This window comes from Leucoraja erinacea, chromosome 10 (assembly GCF_028641065.1).
Source record: "Leucoraja erinacea ecotype New England chromosome 10, Leri_hhj_1, whole genome shotgun sequence".
Lineage (NCBI taxonomy): Eukaryota > Metazoa > Chordata > Chondrichthyes > Rajiformes > Rajidae > Leucoraja > Leucoraja erinaceus.
In genome coordinates, this window is record NC_073386.1 from 42,308,737 (window position 1) to 42,334,771 (window position 26,035).

At 44.6% G+C, this 26,035-nt stretch overlaps 3 protein-coding genes across 4 annotated transcripts in view; all 3 read right to left on the bottom strand.

The window, feature by feature from the left end:
- LOC129701081 (probable voltage-dependent R-type calcium channel subunit alpha-1E) overlaps positions 1 to 6,987 on the bottom strand; it is a 142,093-nt gene extending 135,106 nt beyond the window's left edge. For both annotated transcript variants that reach the window (XM_055642040.1, XM_055642042.1), the window contains exons 1-2: positions 6,813 to 6,987; positions 3,871 to 3,983 (exon numbers count right to left, since the gene is read on the bottom strand). In XM_055642040.1, coding sequence (XP_055498015.1) covers positions 3,871 to 3,983; positions 6,813 to 6,948 — 249 coding nt within the window. In that variant the 5' untranslated portion in view covers positions 6,949 to 6,987. The remainder of the gene's footprint in view (positions 1 to 3,870; positions 3,984 to 6,812) is intronic.
- A 157-nt stretch (positions 6,988 to 7,144) lies between these two features.
- Positions 7,145 to 11,748, bottom strand: LOC129700654 (probable voltage-dependent R-type calcium channel subunit alpha-1E). Its single transcript, XM_055641235.1, has 3 exons — positions 11,697 to 11,748; positions 8,902 to 8,991; positions 7,145 to 7,269 (listed from the first exon to the last, which is right to left on the bottom strand). The coding sequence occupies exons 1-3, from the start codon at positions 11,743 to 11,745 to the stop codon at positions 7,145 to 7,147; spliced, it is 264 nt and encodes an 87-aa protein (XP_055497210.1). The 5' UTR covers positions 11,746 to 11,748.
- Positions 11,749 to 11,938: 190 nt separating this feature from the next.
- Positions 11,939 to 26,035, bottom strand: part of LOC129701082 (probable voltage-dependent R-type calcium channel subunit alpha-1E) — a 46,335-nt gene continuing 32,238 nt past the window's right edge. The window contains exons 6-7 of the mRNA XM_055642043.1: positions 22,017 to 22,120; positions 11,939 to 12,634 (exon numbers count right to left, since the gene is read on the bottom strand). Coding sequence (XP_055498018.1) covers positions 12,379 to 12,634; positions 22,017 to 22,120 — 360 coding nt within the window. The 3' untranslated portion in view covers positions 11,939 to 12,378. The remainder of the gene's footprint in view (positions 12,635 to 22,016; positions 22,121 to 26,035) is intronic.

Sequence of the window (26,035 nt, forward strand, 5' to 3'; positions counted from 1 at the left end):
ATGCATAGAATCAAAGCTGAAGTGGATGAAACACACTGCAGCGCTTTGCCAATGCTGGACAGTGTGAAGTTATTATAGCCTTACTGATCTCCTCTGGAGGAATCGTCATTCCTTATGGACACAGAAAGGGAATATTAGACCTTCCACCTATGACATCCTCCTTAAGTGTCTTCTTGCTTGTACAGTGTGCGTATCAGGTTTGCTCCAGCCAGTAGCAATGACGTCAGGCTTTAGTTCAGCGCCTGGTGCTTGCATGAGAGTTGCTGCTATGAGTTACCTCAGGAAGGCCTCTGCTCACTGACTATAGTGGTGAAACCAAGAGATTCCACATTCAGTCTGTCCTTGAAGACATGTGGTATTTGTCGTGGCCAGCAGCTGCAGTGGTGGACAGGTCCTCTGGCACATTATGCTGTCTCTTCAGCCCTATACAGACTTTGGCAGATTATAGTCATAGAGTCATACTGTGTGGAAACAGGCCCTTCTGCCCAACTTACCCACGCTGACTAACATGTCCAATTTATACTAGTCCCACCTGCCTTCGCCTCTAAACCTGTCTTATTCATGTACCTGTCTAAACATTTCTTAAACATTGAGTTAGATAGTCCCTGCCACGGAGAACTGGAAATTATTACTGACACAGCAATACAATACCACATCTGCTTGAGCAGATTGTGAATCAGTTCTGCTGTTGCTGATGGGTCTCTGTTCTACATGGGTGCCCGGCATGAGCTGTGAACAAATACTCCAGGGTCCTTCTGTTCCTTCACATCACTCAATTAACATCCATTCCATTGCCTTGCAGCACTTCTCAAATGTATTCCATCACCCTTGCTCAGATTTAATTCCATTTGCAATTTTTCAGCTTAATGGACCAGACAGTCTCTATCTTCCCACAGTAAAATGTTTCTTTCTTACCGGCAAGCACATGGTCATACTTATTAATTAACACATTTTATAAAAACAAAAGGGGCTGGAAACTGAGTCCCGTGGAGTCCCACTGCTAACAACTCTCCAGTCACAAAAGCCTCCAAGACCAATCGCAGAGTGGGCAATCGTTTCGCTGAACGCCTTCACTCAGTCCTCCTTGGCCCACGTGATCTCCCGGTTGCCAAACACTTTAACTCCCCTTCCCATTCCCACACTGACCTTACTGCCCTGGGCCTCCTCCACTGTCAGTGTGAGGTCAAACACAAATTGGAGGACCAGCACCTCATTATTTCACTTGGGCAACTTACAACCCAACGGTATGAATGTTAATTTCTATAACTTCAAGTAACCCTTGCATTCGCCCCTCTCTCCGGTCATCCACAACCCTAGTCGTAGTACTAGTTTCACTGTCGTCCTGTTTAGTTTCACTGTTTTCACTTGTTAGTTTCACTTGTTATCACCTTCTCTGCAGCCAACAATGGACCATTGTGGGCTTCACCTTTCCTTGACCATTGTTGCTGGCTTTGATTTGTCCTTTTGCATATATTTAATTCATTTGTTCTTTGTACCTCCTCATATCTTTAGTTTCCCTCTTCCCTGACTCCCAGTCTGAAGAAGGGACACAACCCGAAACGTCACCTATTTCTTTTCTCAAGAGATACCACCTGACCCTCCGAGTTACTCCAGCATTTTGTGTCCATCCTTAGTCATTACCTTTTGCTTTGAGCCACTGACCCAAACTTAGATCCTGTGACCTTTTACTTTTGTGACTCGCCTGCCAGGTGAGACCTTATTAATAGCCTTGCTCAAGTCCATACCAAATCAGGCACAGTCACATAACATTGGAGGGAACTGTCACCAGAATCATAGAATCATTAGGCACAGAAACATGCCCTTTTAGCCCAGCTCACCCATTCTGACTGTGAAAATAATCTTTGCTAATCCCAGCTGCCTTACATTTGGTTCCCCTACTTAGTCCATACCTTTCCAAGTTATCATAAATACTGGATCTCAGAACCTTCTCCATCAATTCTCCTATCTTTAATGTAAGGCTCACAATAGACAATAGGTGCAGGAGTAGGCCATTCAGCCCTTCGAGTCAGCACCACCATTCAATGTGATCATGGAACGTGCCCTTTTTGCCCAGCTCATCCATTCTGACTGTGAAGCCAATCTATGCTAATCCCAGCCGCCTTATATTTGGTTCCCCAGCTACTGGTCTGTAGCTTCCAGGCTTTTATCCCTCCAATATTCTGGTATCCCAAATACGACTAACAAAGATGCACAAGTCTTTGTCAGACACCCAGCAATCTTCTCCCTTGATTTCAATAGCATCCTGGGATAGATCCCATCAAGCCCTGGAGACTTATCTGCCTTAATGTGCATCAATATTTCCAAACACTTCCCCCTCCCTGATCCAGACAAAATCGGAATATCCCTCCCTTAACTATCCAGATTCTGAAGAAGGGTCTCGGCCCGAAACGTTACCCATTCCTTCTCTCCATGATGCTGCCTTTCCCGCTGAGTTACTCCAACATTTTGTGTCTATATTCAGTGTAAACCAGAATCTGCAGTTCCTTCCTACACGTTCCACATCTTTCTACCTGATGACTATTATTTGTATGTGACAAATAAACTTGACTTGAACATCGATGAGAAGTAATCACTCAATAGCACAGACATCTGCTAACAGATACCAATAGACCATAAAACAGGAATCTAATTCAGGGCACAATAACACGCTACGACAGTAGCTTGTTACTAAACATCATGTTACTCTTACCAACCCTCTCAAAAAAAGAAATCAATCTAGTTCGACACAACCTTCCCTTAATAAATTCCTGCTAACTGTTTCGAAGTTGAGTGGGCCTTCTAAATGAAAACACAAGAGATTACAGATGCTGAAGTCTTGAGTAAAGTGCAACCTGCTGTCAGAACTCAATGGATCGAGCAGCAATTGGACAGGGATACGAACAGTCTTAAAAAGCGTCCTGACCCAAAATGTCCTCTGTCCCTTGAAGGAGAGCTGTTTCAACAGGTAAGAAAGGATGGTGGATGTTAACGAACAGTTGATTTCCTTGCCAGTGTTTGATCTTGCCCCCATAACACTTCAGGGGGTTTGGAGTCAAAGAGAGTATTCCCAGGGTGACTCCATTCCTGCTGCATTTCCAGAGGGATTGTCCTGCCTGTACAGTAGGACGTGATGGATGGGCAGCAAGACAATGCAACAAGACATGGGTTATCGGCATTGTCACTTAAGACCACAGGACCAAAAGATATAGGAGCAGAATTAGGCCATTTGGCCATTGAGTCTGCTCCACCTTTCCATCATGGTTGATCTATTTTTGCTTCTCAACCTCATTCTCATTCTCTCTCCGTAACCTTTGATGCCCTTACGAATATTATCATTCCCTTTCTAATATTGCCAACATTAACTTGGTGCTAATGTTGTATACCACTGCATTAAAGATGTATGATATGAGACACAGACATACAATGCCAAAGGGAATAAGAATCATAATGTTCAGGATCGATCGTAGTCGTACAATACGCCAAGGAACTGAGACCAGACTCAGCCTGAGACCAGGCTGCCCGCAGGGTAACAATACTTACACAGTTATTTAGTAGATGCTTGATATCAGACAGTTGAACTCAACTATAGGCATCTGATCCTTGAGACAGTCAGAGGAACTTTGGGATCTCATATCTGACACGACCCCACAGTACGTTCTGATCTGACACTGGGCATTTCCATACACTACGACACGAACTAATAGCAGATGCCATTACACAAGTCTAGAGGGACTGACACATATTGCTGGGGTCTAATAACAACCTATTGCAGGCACCAGCTCCCAAACAAAGGCACACAGTACTGCACTGGTCTGCTCATAGACATAATGGAGGAAGGTTCTGTGATGAGATGGATATTTGAGAACTCACCCCACAGTCAAAACAGTTGAAGGAGGAGTGAAAATACAGTCGAGGACCACAGCCGTACATCTTTAGAAACATCTCGGAGAGAAAGAGACCCAGAAAGGTGAATTCGGCATAGTCTGAGAAAAGGAAATGGGACGGATTAGTGAGACCAGACGGTGTGAGAGGCACAGCACGATCCCGTTTGCAGCCCCAGTCTCCGTAAAACCGTTCCAGAGTTCATGCCCTCACAGAGCTGCCGCCCAGTCCTTCCTCAGCCAGCTCGGGCCTGTTTCCCTGGGTGACGCTTTTTGAGGGATTCGGGGTGGGATGGGATGAGGTGAGGTCGGGTAGGATGGGCGAGCTGGTGAAGAGGAGGGACAGCAGTGCTTCCTGTCTCGGCAGGTGGCAGGCTACAGTCTGTGAAGTAAATGTTTTCCATTCAAACTGCAGTATTTTCAGGCCACAGGATCCCAACGCACAGAGCAGAGAGAGTCTTACCACTTATTGCCAAGTGCGGGCTCTGTGATACAGGTGTCATGATAAACAAATACATCGGTATTTATATTGTTTTCCAAGAGCTCAGGTAATTCCAAGGCACTTGCCTTTTCAGGAGTGCTCACAATAGTTTAGTTTGGAGATACAGTGAGGAAACAGGCCCTTCGGCCCACCGAGTGCGCTGACCAGTGATTCCCATACACCAGCACTATCCTACACAGTAGGGACAATTTTTACCTATGCCAGTGATCCTACAAACTTGTACATCTTTGGAGTGTGGGAGGAAAACGAGGAACTGGGAGAAAACCCATACGGTCACTGGGAAAATGTACAAACTCTGTACAGACAGCACCCGTAGTCAGGATTGAACCCGGGTCTCTGGCCCTGTAAGGCAGCAACATTAATGACAATTAAATTGACTCTTGACTCTTGACTCTTGACATTATCACTGCGCCACCCTGCCGCCCTGGTGGCAAATACTTTAACTTTGACATATAACATTTATCACCTATTTGATCGAGGGCAATAAATCAAGGTTTTGTTCAGCTGTAACAGAGCCTCTACTGCTCTTGTGTCCCACTCCTCCCGATATCAAGTCAGCGCTCTTTCCACCTTGCTGATTATTTTTCGTACTTCCCACGGTAATTCATAGTAATCCTCTATGTGGGAGGATTGATAGTGGGGGCAGGAGGTAGATGCATGATAGAGGAGCTTGGGTCTCTGAGTCTCTTTGAATCACCAATGTTTTAGACTGTTCCCAATTAAGAAAGTCCCCTACCCTATCTGCTTAAAGTCCAGAGTCTTGTATTTAACTGTGCTGAAAACCATCTATTACAATTTGGCACATGACTATTAACATATCTTTAGAACTTAAAGCTCCCATTTACAAGGCAAAAAAGCATTGTCAAATGTTGTACCTTCAACAACTTTTCTCTCCCATTAGCGCACCATTTATAATGACTGTAAAGAGTTGGGAGTCGTGATTGTTCCGATTGACAGGAATTGGAGCAGCTACCCATTACTCTTCCTCCACCTCCTCCCTGATCACAGACTTTTGAGCCAATACAATAATTAGCTTTCAGGTCCATGAAATGCAACATTAGCAGACTTCAGCGGAATACCTTCCTGGGGTAAAAATGCATACACCTTTCCCTTTTCAGGTGGCCACATAATGAAATCATCTTTCAAGAAGTACTGTGCTCACATTGAGGTGCTCCTGACTTAATCCCTGCATGGGCTAACCCTCACCTTAAGGGTGTGTCCTCTGTCCTGCATTCCCCATCAAAGAAAATGTTATCTCTTTATCTGTCCTCTCTACATTCTGAGATTGTGAAAGACATTTCAGAAATGCATGTCCTTCTTTAAATGATACTGAATGGACATGGCAGCATGGTGGCGCAGCGGTAGAGTTGCTGCCTTGCAGAGCCAGAGACCCGGGTTCAATCCTGACTACAGATGCTGGCTGTATGGAGTTTGTACGTTATCCCTGTGACCCCCCTTGTGTTTTCTCCATGTGCTTCGGTTTCCTCCCACACTCCAAAGACGTGCAGGTTTGCCGCTTAATTGGCTTCGGTAAGTTGTAAAAATTGTTCCCAGTGTAGAATAGTTCTAGTGTACGGGGTGATCGCAGGTCGGCACAGACTTGGTGGGCAGAAGGGCCTGTTTCCACACTGTATCTCTACAGTCTAAAGGCAAAAACCTTGCTCCAACATCAAAAAGCACACAGGTGGGACCACGAAAGTAGCTCCCATGTGGCTTCCCTGGCTCAAGGGTTAGTTTCCTTGTCCAGCCGGTAGATATAGAGCACACACCAAAAAGGAAACAAACTAGTGCAAGAGGAAGCTGGACAGAGCCAGGGATAACAACTGTAGAAGGTCTTGGGAGAGCATGGGATCTCCTGGGGAGTGAGGGTAGTGCGTATTCCATTGTCAGAGGGGTTCAAGGAGTAAACAGGGTCCAGAGATTCATTTGCTGGTTCATTGCCCATGTGTCTGAAAACCCCATGGTAGTGGGGTGGGGAGATATCCTGAGGCACGTTTGCACTAGAAACATGGTGTGGAGATAATGAATGTTTGCAAGGATAGCATTTCCTATGATAGGGCAAAGAGATAACATTTCTTACAATGGGGAATGCAGGACAAAGTGATAGCATTTCCTATGATGGGGAGTGAGAATAAGGGACACATCCTTAAAGCGAGGGCCATGCAGGGGTGATGTCGGGAACACTCCTTCACACTGTTGGGGTGATGAGTTTTGATGAGTAGTTTTCAATGGATTTGTCAGGGCCGTAAGGCTGTGGAAACTAGGTGGATAGATGGAATTTATTACAATGTCTTTCCTACCTCCAATTTGGTTCGATGCATTTCAGCCAGAACTTGTGGATAAACAAATGTTACGTCATAGAAAGAATCGTCAGTCTGAATGTTCCCCTACAGGCGACTTTACCTTTGGGCCAGCAATATTATACTTACAAAGGAAGTTGGAGAGCCATGGAGGCTGGTCATAGTGGACGATGGCAACACACACAGTGTTAAGAGCCACCAGACCCAGGACGATCCAGTAGAAGGCGTGGGACTTGACCATGTGGCGGATGGAGATGCGCAGCATGCGCTCCTTACGGCGGAAGTATGAACCCCTCCAGCAACTTGGTGCTCTTACAAAATCAAGGAGGAAGATGGAGGAGAGAACCAAATATCAGTAAGTTAAAATATTAAAAAGAATAAAACTGGTCTAAATAGTGGGACGATGGAGTCAACACAACAACTTGTTAAGAGCCACCAGACCCAGGACACGATCCATCTGCCTAGAAGGCGTGGGACTTGACCATGTGGCGGATGGAGATGCGCAGCATGCGCTCCTTACGGCGGAAGTAAGATGAACCCTCCAGCAACTTGGTGCTCTTGATGCTCGCCCTTGCCAGCGGGGACCCTGGACAAATCAAGGAGGAGACAATCATAGATGGAGGGTGGGAGATCACCCTTAACACAAAGGACCTCTTTGAAATATCAGTAAGTTAAAATATAAAAAAGAATAAAACTGGGTCTAAAGAGTCAAAAATTGCCCACAGTCACAGGGGTCGGGTTTGCATTGCCATAGAGAGTCATACAGTATGGAAACAAGCCTTTCAACCCAACTTGCCCATTAGGAGGCCACCCAACATGTTCCATCTACACGAGTCCCATCTGCCTATGTTTGGCCCATATCTCTCAAAACCTGTCCTATCCATGTACCTGTTCAAATGTTTCTTAACCAGTGCAATACTACATGAGGCATATCTCCCCACCCCACTACCATGGAGTTTTCAGACACATGAGGAATTACCTCCTCCGGCAGCTCGTTCCATACACCCACCACCTTCTGTGTTAAAAAATCATGCCTCAGGTTCCTATTAAATCATTCTCACCTCACCTTAAACCTATGTCCTCTGGTTCTCGATTTCCCTGCTCTGGGCAAGAGACACTTCTATAAGATCAACCCCTCATCTTCCAGGGAATAGAGTCCTGGCCTGCTCAACCTCTCCCTATCGCTCAGGTCCTCGAGTCCTGGCAACATCCTTGCAAATCTTCTCTGTACACTTTCTAGCTTGACAACATTTTTCCTATAACATGGTGCCCAGAACTGAAAACAATATTCTAAATGTGGCCTCTCCAACGTTTTACACAGTTGCAACATAACCTCCCAACTTCTATACTCATTGTTTTGTCTTTAGAAGATTGAAGGATGATTCAATGAACATGTTAATGAATGATAGATGGATTGGATTGGGCATAAAAAGGGAAACAGATTTTTCTTAGAGGGAGGACCATAACAAAGAGACAAATTGATGGAGTTAGTATGGCATACTTTACGAGGGGTTGTTATGTTACAGCTTTGAAGGACATTGAGGAGACCCCCACCGGGAATATTAAGTGCAGGGCTGGTCACCAAACATCAGCAAGGCTAGAGAGGGTGCAGAAAAGATTCATAAGGATGTCACAGGGACAGGAGAGGTTCAGCTATAAAAGGAGAAACTGCATAAGGTTTATGAGTGGAGGAGGCTGAGAGGTAACCTGATAGAGGTTAATAAAATCACAAGGGGAAAATAGACACATTCTTTTAATGATCAATCAGCTGAGCAACAGCAGGGGAGTCAACCTTAGGTGTCATAAGTTTAAGGTGACGGGAAGATGTAATGGGAATGTGAGGGGCAGCTTTTTCCAGACAGTGTGTGGTGGGTACAAGCTGCCAGAGGAGGAAGTAAAGGCAGGTACAATTGTACCAGGTACTGAAGACAGGCACCAGTCTGAAGAAGGATCCAAAACATCACCTTGTCCATTTCCTCCAGAGGTATTGCCTGACCTGCTGGGTTCCTCCAGCACTTACTCCAGTGTGTTACGCAGGTACAATTACAATGTTTTAAAGATAGTTTACAGGTACATGGATGGGAAGAGTTTAGAGGGATATGGTCCAAATGGAATTAGACGGCACATTGGATGGCATAGCCACGAGTTGGCCCTAGGGCCTGTTTCTGTGCTGTATAATGCTATGACACCATCAATCTCATCTACGTTAGAGACTCACCCACAGACGATATTTCAGTGTAGTGGTCATCACTTGACTCGGTGTGAATCATTTCCATTCGCCCTTTTTTGATTGTTGCTCTTCTAAGAACTGAAAACAAGGAGCTTATTGATCGCAAACAAAATTCTGTTAATTGTTAATTACAAAACTGCTGAGTATTCAACATCAGGAAAAAGAGAAAAGTCTGGGTGACGAGATGCAGGATCCAAACTGACAGAGGCGGCAAAGATGTGACCAGTGACTCAGGTTATCACCCATTTTCTCATCTGTTTCACTCCATCCTTCATCATGTTCATAAGGTCATAAGTGACAGGAGTAGAATTATGCAATTTGGCCCATCGTCGACTCCGCCATTCAAACGTGGCTGATCTATCTCCCCCTCCTAATCCTATTCTCCTGCCTTCTCCCCATAACCTCTGAAACCCGTACAGAGTTGTGTACTGTACCCATATTGTTGTGTTCCTCCCTTCCATCACTCGTTCTCCTGGTGCTGTGGTGATGGTGGTTGAGGCTGTGTCAGGGTGCAGGGGATGAGAGATCCAACAGGGTGCAGATGGGTGAGGTTATACAGGAATTGGGAATTTATGGGTCCAGGACAATGAGGGTGGGTGAGGAAGGAAGTATGGGAAACGGTGCAGTTACCACAGAAGAGGATACAAGTATCAAAGACCACATCTGGAGTATTGCGTACAGTTTTGGTCTCCTAATTTGAGGAAGGACAACCTTGTGATTGAGGCAGTGCAGCGTAGGTTCACGAGATTGATCCCTGGGATGGCGGGACTGTCAAATGAGGAAAGATTGAAAAGACTAGGCTTTTATACACTGGAGTTTAGAAGGATGAGGGGGATCTTATAGAAGCATATAAAATTATAATAGGACTGGACAAGCCAGATGCAGGAAAAATGTTCCCAATGTTGGGCGAGTCCAGAACCAGGGGCCCCAGTGTTAGAATAAAGGGGAGGCTATATAAGACTGAGGTGAGAAAAAACGTTTTCACCCAGAGAGTTGTGAATTTGTGGAATTCCCTGCCACAGAGGGCAATGGAGGCCAAATCACTTGATGGATTTAAGAGAGTTAGATAGAGCACTAGGGGAATCAAGGGATATGGGGAGAAGGCAGGCACGGGTTATTGATTGGGGATGATCAGCCATGATCACAATGAATGGTGGTGCAGGCTCGAAGGGCCGAATGGCCTCCTCCTGCACCTATTTTCTATGTTTCTATGTTTCTTTTTTTTTTTTTTTAATATTTTTATTTATTCGAAGTACAGTAAATTACAGTAGTACAAGCCAGATATATCTTATTACATTTATTGTACCCCTTCATTTTTTTTTAAGCTTTAAGGAAAGATATAGATAAAGAAAGTAGAGAAAGTGAGAGAAAGAAAGTTGTGTTGGTGTAAAAGAGTGATCAATGAGAGAGAAAAAAAAAGAGACCCATTGGTTAGAGAAAAGAATTAAGAAATACACCCTAGAAAAGAAAGGAGGAAAAAGGAAAAAAAAAAACAAAACACAAAGCTCTATTATAAAAACCGCGCAAAGGGACTTCATATTTTTCCTCCCCCCTTACCAGATCCTGACACCATTTCTTTTTTGAAGTACTGATGCACCTTATTCTTGTAATAAGTCGATAAATGCAAACCACGTCTTTTGGAAGTGGTCTGATTTGCCTGCAAGGAGGAGTCTCATATCTTCCAGGTGTAATGTTTCAAACATATTTGAAATCCACATATTTAATGCTGGTATAGGAGCGTTCTTCCAGAATTTAAGTATAAGCTTTTTTCCCCATTATTAGCCCATAATTAAATAGATTCTTTTGAAACACATTTAGTACAGGGCTACCTGTTTCTATAGCTCGTTTTCCAACTGTTCGTAAATCCCAGTATCTGCCTCACGAGGTGACGCTTACTGCACTCACTTCCCAATCACTTGGGCCCTGGTTCCCACACTCCCTTTATGTTCATGAGGAATCTATTTCCAGCACCCCTTTCCATTACTGCTGCCCTGATTCTCACCCTCCCTTTATACTCAAGGGGACTTTGGTTTCCGCATTCACTGGGGCACCAGTTCCTACTTTCCCTTTGAACTCTCCAAGGCACCAGTTTCCACACTCCCTTTAAATTCACCAGGTCCCCATTTACCACATTCCCTTTAAAATCACTGGGACCCCAGTTCAAATGCCCCCGTAAAATTCACCAAGGCCCCAGTTCCCTTGCTCCCTTTAAAACTCACAGGAGTTGTAGATCACTCACTCATTTCATATTTACCTAGTTCCACTGAAAAAATTATTATAACATTGTAACACCTACAAAAGACGAGTTAAGAGAGTGTAGCAGTGGTAATAAAAATAGCATTCTATATTCCAGAAAATCTGCCACTCTGGTACCACCATAGTATCATTGTGCTCAATTATTAGAGTTTTTCTGAATGTTTTCTCAGGGTGGCTGGTGGTAATTAGAGGAGGATTGTTGGGGTCAGCTTGGCTCTCAGCTATTTGTGATGAATATCAATGACTTGGCTGCACAAACGGAATGCATTATCTCTGAATTAGCCATTGATATTAAACTGGGTGGGATTACAAACTAAGGAAAGGGGCTTTGAGGGGACTTAAACTGATGGAGGGTGCGGACAAAAACATAGTGGTATAACATGGATAAATGAGGTTATCCCCTTCTGGAACAAAAAGAGACAGGTGTCATTTGGAAGGCGTCAAGCAATGGGATTGTGAAATGATCCCAGCAGAATGGAATTATTGAAAACTATGCACAAAACAAGACCAATGAGTAGCAATCTTACCATCCAGTGCTGACTTCTCGCCAGCATTTTTATTTTCTTCCAGTAACATCACTTCCTCGAGTTGAGGGGGGGGGGGTGGAGAGAGAGAAGATAGAAACAGCGAGGGAGGGAAAGGAGAGAAGGGGGGGGGGGAGGAGGAGAGGGAGAGAGGGAGGGAGAGGGAGAGGGAGAGGGAGAGGGAGAGGGAGAGGGAGAGGAGAGAGGAGATCAGTATGTGACAACTCACACATAGGACACATTATCACTGCCCCATTCGTCCATGTTTTGGTGGAATTTTCACAGTGCAGTCTGTGCTCCACTTCATATGAGCAGTGTCCAATCCAGGCAAGCCCAGGCTGCTGCAGGCCTCCAGCCATCACCTTCCTCGCCCGTCCACCTTGGTGCCCCGGGGGGCATTTGTATCAGTATATTTTGCAATCTGGTATTTTTTCTCTCTTACACGACCTCGTAGGACAATTGGATGGTGCGATTTATGCAGAACATTGAAGGACTAAAAGCTATTACCAACCCTCCAGCATTGCCATGGAGAATTCAATTAAAGGCTAATCTTTGCATCACTGCCATTATTAAAAAAGCTAGGGAAAAACTGTGCAAAAGCAAAGTTCTTTTGAATCATTTTCTTTTGTGACTATTACAATAATAGAGAAAAAAAAATCTTACTGACAACTATCCACTGAGGAGTCTATTTATTTTCTAACAGGAAGAGAGGCACAGTTAGGTCAGGCCTGTGAGGGGAATGAGTGGTGGGCTTATCAAGGTGGGGCAAGTGGAGCAAGTCCAGTGACAATACATCTGCCATTCCCTGTCCCTCTGAGCTGTCACCTGCTTTGTCGATCCAGGCCCGATAGCCATTCAGTTCCCGCTCAATCTGTTGCTGTCTCCGAAGTTTCAGGAACGACCGCCTATTTTCCACCCTCTCCCGCTCTTTGGCAAATTCACTGGGGAACAGAGAACAAAGAGTTAGACCTCATGCTGACCATCTTGCCACCTGTCATTTCAGCATCGGGTTACACTAGCTAGAAAACATTGAAATCTAATGGGAAATGTTCTTTGATGCCTTAAGATCTGCCACAGCATCCTAACACACGGTGCATGAAACAAACTGTGTGGGTCAAGCAGTATCAGTGGAGACAAAAGGATGATCGACGTTTTGGATCGAGACTCTGCATTAGGACTGAGAACACATAGGAGAGACAGCCAGTAGAATGAGGTGAGGGGTAGAAGCGGGACAGGGCTAACAGTTTAGGTGGAACCAGATAAGGGAGGAGTGTTGTACAGATGGAGCCAGTATGGGGAGGGAAAAGCAACCCACTTGCATTTGCAAATGGAGCAAAATGGAGTTGGATTTGAAGGGGAGACATTGGAGAGGCTGAACTTGGAGTACTATGTTCAGTTCTGGTCACCTTGCTTTAGAAACAATGGCATTTCAGCAGTGTTTTGGAAACACTGACTGGAAGGCGTTTGCAGCCCAGGCCACCCTTGACTCCCACACGGACATTGATTCCTACACATCCTCTGTTCTGGACTTTATAAACTCCACCATCAATAGTGTCACCTCCCTCAAACAGGTGACCATATACCCGAATCAGAAGCCATGGATGAACAGCGAGGTCAGGCTACTGCTGAAAGCACGGGACACCGCTTTCAGGTCAGGCGATACTCGAGCCTACAGTTCATCCAGGGCTAACCTGAAGAGGGGCATCAGGAAGGCCAAGCACTGCCATAAGCTCAGGATTGAGGAGCACTTCAACAACAACTCTGACCCCCGACGCATGTGGCAAGGCATCCAGGCCATCACGGACTACAGATCCTCCAACATCACCCCCACATCCAGCGACGCCTCCTTCCTTGAGGAGCTTAATCACTTCTATGGCCGCTTCGACAGGGACAATCTAGAGACAGCCATCAAGGCTGTGCTACCTGCCGATCACCAACCCCTCACACTCACCCCCTACGACGTGTACGTGGCACTGAGTAGGACTAATGCACGTAAGGCTGCTGGCCCTGACGGCATCCTCGGGCGCGTGCTCAGGGCCTGTGCTGCGCAGCTGACAGACGTCTGGACTGACACATTCAACCTGTCACTTGCCCAAGCAGTTGTCCCCACTTGCCTTAAAGCCACCTCCATCGTGCCAGTGCCAAAACACTCCACTGCGGCAAGCCTCAACGACTTCCGCCCAGTTGCACTTACTCCCATCATCACCAAGTGCTTCGAGAGGCTGGTCCTGGCACACCTCAAAAGCTGCCTACCCCCCACACTGGATCCCTATCAGTTTGCCTACCGCAAAAACAGGAGTACGGAGGATGCCATCTCAACGGCACTTCACTCCGCCCTCTCCCACCTCGACAACAGAGACACTTATGTAAGAATGCTGTTCATCGATTACAGCTCAGCATTCAACACCATTATTCCATCAAAACTGATCACCAAACTCGGTAACCTGGGCATCGACCCCTCCCTCTGCAACTGGATACTGGACTTTCTAACCAACAGACCCCAGTCTGTGAGGTTAGACAAGCACACCTCTTCAACCCTCACCCTGAACACCGGCGTTCCTCAGGGCTGTGTGCTGAGCCTCCTCCTCTACTCCCTCTTCACCTATGACTGCACACCTGTACATGGTACTAACACCATCATCAAGTATGCAGATGATACAACGGTGATTGGCCTCATTAGCAACAACGATGAGCTGGCCTACAGGGAGGAGGTCCAGCACTTAGCAGCATGGTGCGCTGACAACAACCTGGCCCTTAACTCCAAGAAGACCAAGGAGCTCATTGTAGACTTCAGGAAGTCCAGAGGCGGCACGCACACCCCCATCCACATTAACGGGATGGAGGTGGAACGTGTTTCTAGCTTCAGGTTCCTGGGAGTCAACATCTCCGATGACCTCTCTTGGACCCACAATACCTCTACTCTGATCAAGAAGGCTCATCAGCGTCTCTTCTTCCTGAGGAGACTGAAGAAGGTCCATCTGTCTCCTCAGATCCTGGTGAACTTCTACCGCTGCACCATCGAGAGCATCCTTACCAACTGCATCACAGTATGGTATGGCAACTGCTCTGTCTCCGACCGGAAGGCATTGCAGAGGGTGGTGAAAATTGCCCAACGCATCACCGGTTCCACGCTCCCCTCCATTGAGTCTGTCCAAAGCAAGCGCTGTCTGCGGAGGGCGCTCAGCATCGCCAAGGACTGCTCTCACCCCAACCATGGACTGTTTACCCTCCTACCATCCGGGAGGCGCTACATGTCTCTCCGTTGCCGAACCAGCAGGTCGAGGAACAGCTTCTTTCCGGCGGCTGTCACTCTACTCAACAACGTACCTCGGTGACTGCCAATCACCCCCCCCCCCCCCGGACACTTATTATTATTTATTCAAATCGTTTGCTATGTCGCTCTTCAAGGGAGATGCTAAATGCATTTCGTTGTCTCTGTACTGTAAACTGACAATGACAATTAAATTGAATCTGAATCTGAATCTGATTAAGCTGAAAATTCTGTTTTAGAAATGATGCTGTTAATCTGAAATGAGTGCAGTAAAGATTTATGCGGATGTTGAGATAAGGAGCAAAACACAAAGTGCTGGAGTAACTCAGTGTGTGTGGCGGCATCTGTGCAAGGAATGGATGAGCGATGTTTTGGGCCAAGTTCCTTCAAGACTTAAATATAAAATCTGTCTAATTGTTTCTTAAATGTTGCAATAGTCCCTACCTCAACTACCTCCTCCAGCAGCTCATTCCATACACCCACCATCCTTTGTGTGAAAAAGCCACCCCTCAGACTCCAATTACATTTTATCCCCTTCACCTAAACCTATGATCTCTGGTTCTCGATTCCCCTACTCTGTGTAAGAGACTCTGTGCATCTACCTGATCTATTCCCCTCATGATTTTCCACACCTCTATTAGATCACCCCTCATCCTCCTGCGCTCCAATAAATAGTTCTAAGCCAATAGTGTTTACAGGACAGAGATGCATGTGACCAATATGGGAACTGAACAATTTGGGGTACTTGACATTTCGGAAGCATGGGTAGAAAGGGAAAGGAGGTGTAGTAGTTCTGTGAATAAAATATGAGATTAGTATAGGAATGTTTACCCAGACAGAGGTAGATCTAGTCTGGAAAGATAAAAGAAATACTGAGGGTGTAATCAGCTACTAAATTTACAAAATAGTATGAAGTATGGGGTGTGGGGGGAGGGGGGGGCAAGAAACCTACCATAATAATTTAGGTGGATTTAATCTTCATATAGAATAGTTAAATCAAATTGGTGAAGCTCAGCTTGAGGATAAACAGAATGAATTCAGGACAGTTTCCCAGGGAACAAACTGCATTAGATCTGGGCTTGTGTAATGAGAATGGATTAATTAATGATTTCATAGTACCGGTGGAAAGGACCCTCGAGGGACGAGTGATCATAACATGATAGGACTTCATATTCAGGCTGACAATGGCCAACTCAGGGCTGAACCTATATCCTTAATTTAAATGAAGGCAATTATAATTACCTAATGACTGAAGTGCATTGGAAAGCATATTAAACGGTAAGATGGTTAGTAGTGGGAGACTTCTCAAGAAATAGTTCATAATTCTCTACACACATTCTGTTAGAAATAAGGTTTCTATGAAAAGAACGTTGAAAGACGCATGGCGTTGGGTTTACAGAAATGAACATAATATGGTGAGAAATCAGTGAGAGATAGAAAATTCAGAATATTTTAGAAATCAGCAAACTGAAAAAGGAGAAAGCATATTTTGTGATTAAACGAGCAATATGGTCACTCTCTAGTGTTTAAAAGTGTAGGCCTGACAGAAGGTAAGAATGGGAATTAAAAATAGGAAATAAGGAAACATGAAACAAAGAACAAAAATACACAACGAATCAAAACAATGATGCATTGATGTATTGACAGAATCACAGTTATTATGTGCAGAAGATGGCTATTCTTGTTGCTGAACCATAAGTTAAATCACAACAATATCTTGTTAGGTGAAAGGCTTAGAATAAAAGCTTTGGAATAACACACCTTTAGAAAGAATATGAGGAGGAATTCCGTTAGTCAGAGGATGGTGAATCTGTGGCTGTGGAGGCCATCATTGGGTATTTTTAAGGGTGAGATTGACTGATTCTTGATTAGTAAGGGTGTCAAGGGTTATGGGGAGAAGGCAGGAGAATGGGGTAGAGAGGGAGAGATAGGTCAGCCATAATTGAATGGCGTAGTAGACTTAATGGGCCGATGGCCTAATTTTGTTCATATGACTTATTAACATGAAAATCTGATGGGCTAGTTTCAAGGAGAACTCATAACAATCAATATCATGAGAGATGGCCACTGGAAATACTAATGTTACTTAAGGCAGACATGACCAAGTTCCAATGGCCTGCATCTGATGTTGCAATGGATCCATTGGTTGATGTCTTTCAAAACCAACAAAGTTCCAGGAACTTTGGCAATGAGGAAGAAGACAAAAAAGTAGATAATGATAGCCTATTAGCTCAACGTGCTGTCAGTCAATATGCTGGAATCTTTCATCAAGAAATAGCTGCACATTTAGAGAGATTATATGTGATCGAACTGTCAACATAATTTTGTGATATGACAAGGTGTCACATAACAGAGGAACCAAGATGGCGTCCAACCCAGGGGACTATTTATGTGCTAGTCACAGAAGTGAATCTGCAATCACACATTACAACCGCTCCACATTTTTAAATCTCGACTCGATTGTAATCATGATATAGCAACATTTCTTACTTTAACTAATATCACTAAACGTTATTCCCTTATCATGTGTCATGGTGAATGGCTCGACTCAATTGCAATCAGGTGTTGTCTTTCCGTTGACTGGTTAACACGCAACAAAAGCTGTTCTTCGGTACATGTGAAAATAAACTAAACTAAACTAAAAGGTTAATGCAAATAGTTAATTGTATCTGGGGGAAGTGAGTAAGCATATTTCAGGCTGGAAAGTTGTAATCAGTGGAGTGCCTCAAGGATCAGTTCTTGGGATTCTTATATCAATAACCTGGGTGCAGTGGAGAGAGTGTAAGGTATCCATGTTTTCCAATGACATGAAAATAGGTGGGAAATGTTGTAATGATGATATTTGGACATAGATTGGTTGAGTATCTTGCGATTACACTTGAAATTCACTGTGGAAAGTGTGAGGTCGTGCATTTCAGTAAGAAAAATCTATATGGAGAAAGATTACAAATAAGCCAAGTGCAGAGAAATCTAGGTGTTCTTGTATACAAATTACAAAAGGATAGCAGACAAGTACAAGTGGTTAGGTAAGCAAATAGCATTTTGACTTTTATTGTAAGATGGTTGAACAGGTAGGGAATAGAGGAATACAGACGGCGTGCAAGCAGATGGGATTAGTGTAGATTGGTATCATGGTCAGTGCAGAAGGACCTCTTCTCTGGTCTATTGTTCTGGGTTCTATCTCAGGGTGCTTTGAGAGGCAAGGGAGAAGATTTTAACATTGTTACTGGCCGCAGAGGAAATGCTAGATGATTGGAGGATGGCAAGAATGGTGCCTTTATTCACGATATGTACATCAAGTGCACTGTGCACACTTATCTACACTGGATTATCTGCACACTCGATTGTAATAATGGCTCGATTGTAATCATGTATAGTCCATCTGCTGACTGGTCTGCACGCAACAAAAGCTTTTCATTGTACCTCGGTGCACGTGACAATAAACAAAACTAAATTAAACTATATAATTCATTATAAGACAGTGGTAGAGAAATTGTTGGGAAAAACATCTGATATTAATTGTACTTAGAGAATCAAAGTCAAGAATTGTCAGCAAGGCTTTGTTAAGGGGAGATGCTGTCTGACTAAATTCACTGAATCTTTCAGAGATAATTACGCAGACGGATGTTGTGCAGTTGGGCTTCACTAATGTCTTTGACAAGGTCCCACATGGAATCCAGGGCAATTTGGCAAAATGAATCAAAATCTACTTGTGTGAGCAGGAGTGCGATGGTCAAATGTTGTTTTTGTAATTGAAATCTATGACCAATGCAGTAATGGGAGATTGTAAATGACTAATTTGATTGAATAAGTTCATAAATCATATGAGCATAATTAGGTTATTCGGCCCATCAAGTCTACTCCGCCATTCAATCATGTCTGATCTATCTTTCCCTCGTGGCCCCATTCTCCTGTCTTCTGCCATAACCCCTGACACCCACACTAATCAATAACCAATCAATCTCCACCTTACAAATATCCATTGACTTGCCCACCACAGCCTTCTGTGGCACTGAATTCCACAGATTCACCGTCCTCTGACAATAGAAATTCCTCCACTTCTCCTTTCTAAAGGTACGTAATTTCATTCTGAGGCTATGGCCTCTGGTCATAGACTCTCCCACTAGTGGAAACATCCTCTCCACATCCACTCGATCCAGGGTGCATTTGGTTGCATTTGCAATCAAAAATATGTGACCACTGGTGTACTGCAGGACAGGATTGGGGATTTCATTGTTTCTTATACACATTAACCATCTGAAGATGAATGTAGGAGGTATGCTTAGCGTGGTCGAGTATGACATGTCTAGTGAAGGTGACATGTCTAGTGAGCTAGGAGGATGGTCAGGGGCAACTGAATGATAATGTATAGTTGGTAAGATAGTCAGAGCAACGGCAGGTGTCATTTGGTTGTTAAGATGTGAGGCAATGTATTTTGGGAGGCTAAAAAGGCCGGTATAAAATGAATGGAAAGTTCGTAGGACTTTATGTGGAGCTGAGATGTATTTCCAAAGATCCCAGAAGGCAGCAGCACAGGCTGGTGAGGTGGTTTAGAAGGTTTACTAGAGTGGATGCAGAGGAGATTCACCAGGATTTTGCTACGGTTACAGCGTTTCAGCTCGGAGGAAAGACTGATTTGGCTGGGCTTGTTTACTCGGGACACAGGAGGCTGAGTGCTTCATGACTGAGGTATAGAAGATGATGATAGACATAGATAAACACTTTCCCTTAACCAGGGGAATTAAGGATATAGAGGAGATTTAAGAAAGAAATTCTTCATCCAGAGTTTGGTTGAAATAGGGAACACACTGCCTGAGGAAGCAGTGTAGGCAAAGGGTCTCACAACATTAAAGAAGAATTGAGACCAGCGTCTGAATTACCATTGCATTGAGGGCCATGTGCCAAGTGCTGGAGGGTGGGACGAGAATACATGATACTCCATGGCCAGCCATGGTCCAAATGGCCTGTTCAATTACTCTTTGACTCGAACCTTGCCCTCAACAGGCCATGCCTCTTTCAAAGATTTCTGTACATGATCACCTTGGTTTCATGCTGCTGCAGATGCGTAATTGCGCCATTTTGTCTTTCTTGCCTCTCTGCTGGATTCTACCTATGTGCTTAACTCTGTGTTGCATTTACTCTGACACTTTCCTGCCCATTCTTCCAGACTATTTATTTTCTACCATCGCTATTCTCCGTACGATTTACCACACTTCCCCGCCTGGCAACACATCTCCATCAGGTCCGCAGAATTTCTTGTTTTGCCATCCATAGCAGCCTGGAATACATCTCCTCTAAATCTGGGATTTATATACTTTTGACCACTGAAACATCTAGTCCCTCCCCGTTTTATCGTTAGCATGCTCTAAGTATCTCATTCTCCCTCCTTGAAATCTGCCAACTACAATGCCTTTCACTTCAGTGAATATAGATGAAAAATATTAATTTAAGATCTCTATTACGTTATCTCACACCATGCACAAATTGTTCCTTTTGTCCTTAACAGACAATATTCTTTCCTTGGTTAACTATTTGATCATAATATACTTATAAAACGACTGTGCAACTGCAATAATTATGCTCCAGAATATTCTGCACCCCTCTGTCCATATTAGTTCCAATCAACATCTAATCTAAGGGCGGCATGATGTCGCAGCGGTAGATTGCTGCCTTATAGTGCCAGAGACCTGGGTTTGATCCTGACTATGGGTGCTGTCTATATGGAGTTTGTACATATTTCCCCATGACCTGCGTGAATTTCCCCCAGGATCTCTGGTTTCCTCCCACTCACCAAAGACAAACAGGTTTGGGCTTGGTATAATTGCAAATTGTCCCTAGTGTGTGTAGGATAGCACTGTGCACAGGGAACCGTGTGCTAGTCGGCACGGATTTGGTGGGCCGAAAGGCCTGTTTCCATACTGTATCTCTATCTCTAAACTAAACATATTGTCCACTTACCATTAACCTCATTTGCTTTCCAGCTTCCCATTTCCACACCCAATCTTTTATCAACCACTCAATAAGGCATACTCTAGCCATTCATTGGGTAATGGAGTTTAGAAAAAAATCCCAGCTGGCTCTATGACAGTCAATCTTATGTTTTTGTCTCCCCACTAGAACGTGTTCTCCAATCTACCGATGTACAAGGGTTAAAGCTACTGGGGATGAGTTTAACATCAGGTATGTAAGAGGTGTCACATGGGTGTAAGGTCTCTAGAGGTTTTTGCCCATTTGGTTGGAGCGAGGGAGAGCTGCACTGCCTCACGTGCGATCCTTTAGATGGGATGCTAAACCAACACTCCATCTACTCCTGAGTAAACATAGGAGATAGAAAACGAGGAGCGGAGAGTTTTAATGGACATTACACGCACCTAGTTGTGGCTTACATTCTATAATGACCAGAAGTTAGCAACACACTAAAAATCCTGCATATTCAATAACGAGTAGGGATAACGAGTAGAGCCCTCACAATGATATGGCAACGTTCTGCCTTGCACTGCCCCAGTTCATGCGAAATAATTGCCAGAAAGTGCTGTCCTGTTAGTGCGGCATGGTGGCGCGGCGGTAGAGTTGCTGCCTTAAAGCGCCAGAGACCCGGGTTCAATCCTGATCTCGGGTGTTGTCTGTATGGAGTTCGTCTGTTCTCCCCTTGACCGAGTGGGTTTTCTCTGGGTACCCCGGTTGCCTCCCACACTCTAAAGATGTACAGATGTGTAGGTTAATTGGCTTCGGTAAAAATTGTAAATTGTCCCCAGTGTGTAGGATAGTGGTAGTGTATGAGGTGATTGCTCACGCTGTTTCCATGCTGTATCTCTAAAGTCTAGAGTCATCTGACTGAGGCTCTCACTTGCCTGGGTCTTAAGCACTCAGCCATGCTCATGGGAGGTTAGTCCAAGCTCCATCGCACCAAACCTATGGATGCAAATGAACTGTTGCTTACCCCTAATTGCAGCTTTGAGTCAGCATTCTATATCTGGGCAATGTTCCATCCTCTGGCTTGATGATATATGACCTACTTTGCCCTCGTGGATCATTGAACGTGGTGCACTTACCCAGACAGCACTCCGAGAACGAGGTTCAACACAAAGAATGAGCCAATGATGATGAGCGGGATGAAGTACAGCCAGTTCCACATCGCCCCTAAGGCATCATCGGTCTGCAGAGTACAAGAAGAAATCTCCCTTTACATCTGTCTTCAAAGTCACACGGCATCCATCGGTCATGCTGGGATTGGTGAAGCCCGTGTTGTCCAGGCTAATATTACAAGAGAAGATAGACACAAAATGCTGGAGTAACTCAGTAACAAAACTGGCAGCATCTTTGGATAGAAGGAATCCTTCATTCTGAAGAAGGATTTCGACCTGAAACATCACCCGTTCCTTCTATCCAGAGATGCTGCCTGTTCCACTGAGTTACTCCAGCATTTTGTATCTATCTTTGGTGTAAACCAGCATCTGCAGTTCCTTCCTACACTAATATGGCAAGACCCTTGCTCTTCACATCACTTTGGAAGGGACTCCTGAATCTTCATCTATCCTCATCTCTACTACCCATTCCCAGCCTGCCGTTGACCATTTTCACTGCCATCCTCCCCTAATTCTTGGAACTTCTAAGTTACAGCCTGAATGTGGCATAACCCTCAAATTAAGTTTGAGAGGTCCACTAGTCAAGGTGCATTAGTCAGCAAACAAACATACAAATTAGGGGTGGGAGTAGGTCCCTCAGTTCCTTGTGGGATCATAGCTGTTCTGATTACAGTTCCAATTCAATTTGTTTGCCCTGCCCCTCTAACATTTCACCACCTTGCTTAGAAAGGGCCTATCTTCCAAGGTGATGAGTGAAAGGGACTTGGCATAACATGCAAAATGAGCAGCAGAGTTCTGGATGATGTTTAGGACAGTAGGCAGGTTGAAACAGGGATGGAGATGGGCAGTGCTACTGAAATGGGCACCGTCTGCCAACAAAGTATATTCAATATTGTGCGTTTCACTCACTTTAAGAGGATCAAGGTGGGATTACAGTGGTCCCCACAGTGACACTGATCCATGACCCTGGTTTCAAACGGCATAAAATGAACACCAACCTAGACCCTCGGCTATAACAGTCCATTCAATAATACCAGGCCACAACACTTTGGTGTAGCACAGTGGCCAAGCGGTGGAATTGCTGCCTTACAGCGCCAGAGACCCTGGTTTGATCCTGACAACAGGTGCTGTCTTTACGGAGTTTACACGTTCTCCCTGTGACCGTGTGGGTTTTCTCTGGTTGCTCCGATTTCCTCTCATGCTCCAAAGATGTATACGTTTGTCCTGCCCACTCTCCTGACATCAGTCTAAAGAAGTGTCTCGACCCGAAACGTTATCCATTCCTTCCCTCCAGAGATGTTGCCTGTCCCACTGAGTTACTCCAGCATTTTGTGTCTACCTTCGATTTAAACCAGCTCTGCAGTTCTTTCCTGCACAGGTTGGTAGGGTAACTGGCTTCGGTAAGGATTGTAAATTGTCCCTAGTGTGTAGGATAGTGCTGGTGTACAGGGATTGTTGGTCGGCGCAGTGGGCTGCATGGCCTGTTTCCACACTGCATCTCTATACTAAACTAAACCCTTTATTGGTTCCTTTTAGCCACTGACCAACACCAGGGTTATTTGCAGTAACCAGTTAGCATACAAGCACGTGTTTAGGAAACTGGTTCTCCTGGAGGAAATGCATGTGGTCATGGAGAAAACGCACAAACTCCACATGGGGAACATGTGAGGTCAGGATAGTATCTGGGTTGCAGGACCTGTGCAGCTGCAGCATTAATCACTACACAGCCAGGCTCTATAGGATTTGTCAATACACTGAGCAAAAGATAATGCCTCCTATGTCTTTATGAGTCTTTACTTTTATTCAGTTGCAAATCTCAGGCCTCCTCCTTACTTTCCCAATTACTCATGGGCGACACTCTAAGCTAAACAAAACTATCTTCAGTGACCTATTATCAAAAAATGTCTTGACCATAGGAATGGTGATCATGTTTTGGATATCACCCTTGCTGTGGTGACCTCTCCCATCACCGTTAGGCTTTCCTCTCTCACACACTGGGCTGACCCCAGCAATAAAGACCATGACCATCCTATTAATCCATGATCTAAGCTGTAGCTATCACTATCATCATATTACACTGCTCTCCCCTTTGTCAATGCCTACGTCTCCATCAAAGGGGACAAACATTTGACATGACTACCATAAAACTGTTTATAGTTATCCAGACAGCACCTCCTTCTACCCTGCCTCTTGCTAGGACAACATACTCTACTCTTCATATCTTTGTTTCAGCACATCTGCTCCCAAGGACATCTGAGATATTCCCACTCTTCAATTCACCTTCTCATTCCCACACCCAATTCGGTAGTAAAGAAGGCAAAAGCAATGGTAGCATTTATTTCAAGAGGGCTAGAATACAAAAACAGGGATGTAATGCTGAGGTTCTATAAGGCATTGGTCAGGCCCCATTTGGAGTATTGGGAGGAATTTTGGGCACCATATATTAGGACGGAAGTGCTGGCTCTGGAGAGGGTCCAGAGGAGGTTTACAAGTATGATCCCAGGAATGAGTGAGTTGTTTGACATATGATGAGCGTTTGACAGCACTGGGTCTGTACTCACTGGAGTTTACAAGAATGAGGGGGGACCTCATTGAAATGTACCTAATAGCAAAAGCCTTGGATATAGTGGATGTGGAGAGGATGTTTCTACAAGTGGGAGAGTCTAAGATTAGAGGTCATAGCCTCAGAATTAATGGACGTTCCTTAAGTCTGTCTGAAAAAAAGCTCAGAGAATTGCTAAGGACAAACTGCACCCCCTCCACACACACCTGGATCTCCTGCCATCAGGCAAGAGATATTGCAGCATCAATGCCCAGACTACAAGACTGCTAAACAGCTTCCTGCAACAGGCTGTGAGGCTGCTAAACAGTCACTCTGTACTCAAAGTCACCTGATTCTGCGGCTTGGCACGGCCACTTTAATAACTGGCACTGGCCACTCAAATCAGCTGCCCCGGACATTTTTATGATTGGTTTTACTGTATTTTAACGTTGTTGTTTTACCTGCTTTTAACTATTTATACTGTTCCATCAGGGACTGGATTGTTTTTAGTGTTATTATGTGTGAAATGTTTTAAATTTCATGTGTGATGTTCCGGTATTCCCAGGGAAAAGTATTTTCATTGTGCACTGTACAACTGTTGCTTGCAAGATGACAATAAAGGTTGATTGATTGATTGATTGATTGATTGAGGAATGAGATGAGAAGGAATTTTTTTAGAAGGTGGTGAATCTGTGCAATTCCTTGCCACAGAAGGCTATGGAGGCCAAGTCAATGGATATTTTAAAAGCAGAGATAGATAAATTCTTGATTAGTAGGGGTGTCAGGTGGTATGGGGAGCAGGCAGGAGAATAGGGTTAGGAGGGAGAGACAGATCAGCCGTGATTGAATAGCGGAGTAGACTTGTTGGGCCAAAAGACCCAATTCTGCTGCCGGAGTGAATCCATGCAAACTGAAAGAACACTACCTCATATTCTGCTTGCGTGGCCTACAACCCAACATTGAATTCTCTAATTTTAGGTCACTAACCCCCCCCAACTCTTTCTCATCTACCCAGCTGCCCCTCCCCCAAGTACTCATTCCGTTCCCCTCCTTTACTTCCTCCATTTGCTGGGTTTGATGACGTTTGTCATTTTTCTCTGTGACCACATGGACTTCCTTCAGGTGTTGCAGTTTCCTCTCACATCTCAAAGACGTGGGGTTGGTAGGGAAATTGCCCACTGTAAATTGCCCCCGGTTTAGGTGGGCTGTAGAATCTGGATAAGTCAGCGTCATAGAGTTGTACGGCACAGAAGTGGGCTCTTCATCTCACCATCTCCATGTCCATGTATACTAATCCACTCTAAGCTGATTTACCCGCTTTATGTCCCTATCTTTCAATACCTTTCCTGATTAAGTGCTATATATGTCTTAAATATAAGACATTAGCTGTTCAGTCCATATCAATGATTTTAATTAGGGCATTGGATGTAATATATTCACATTT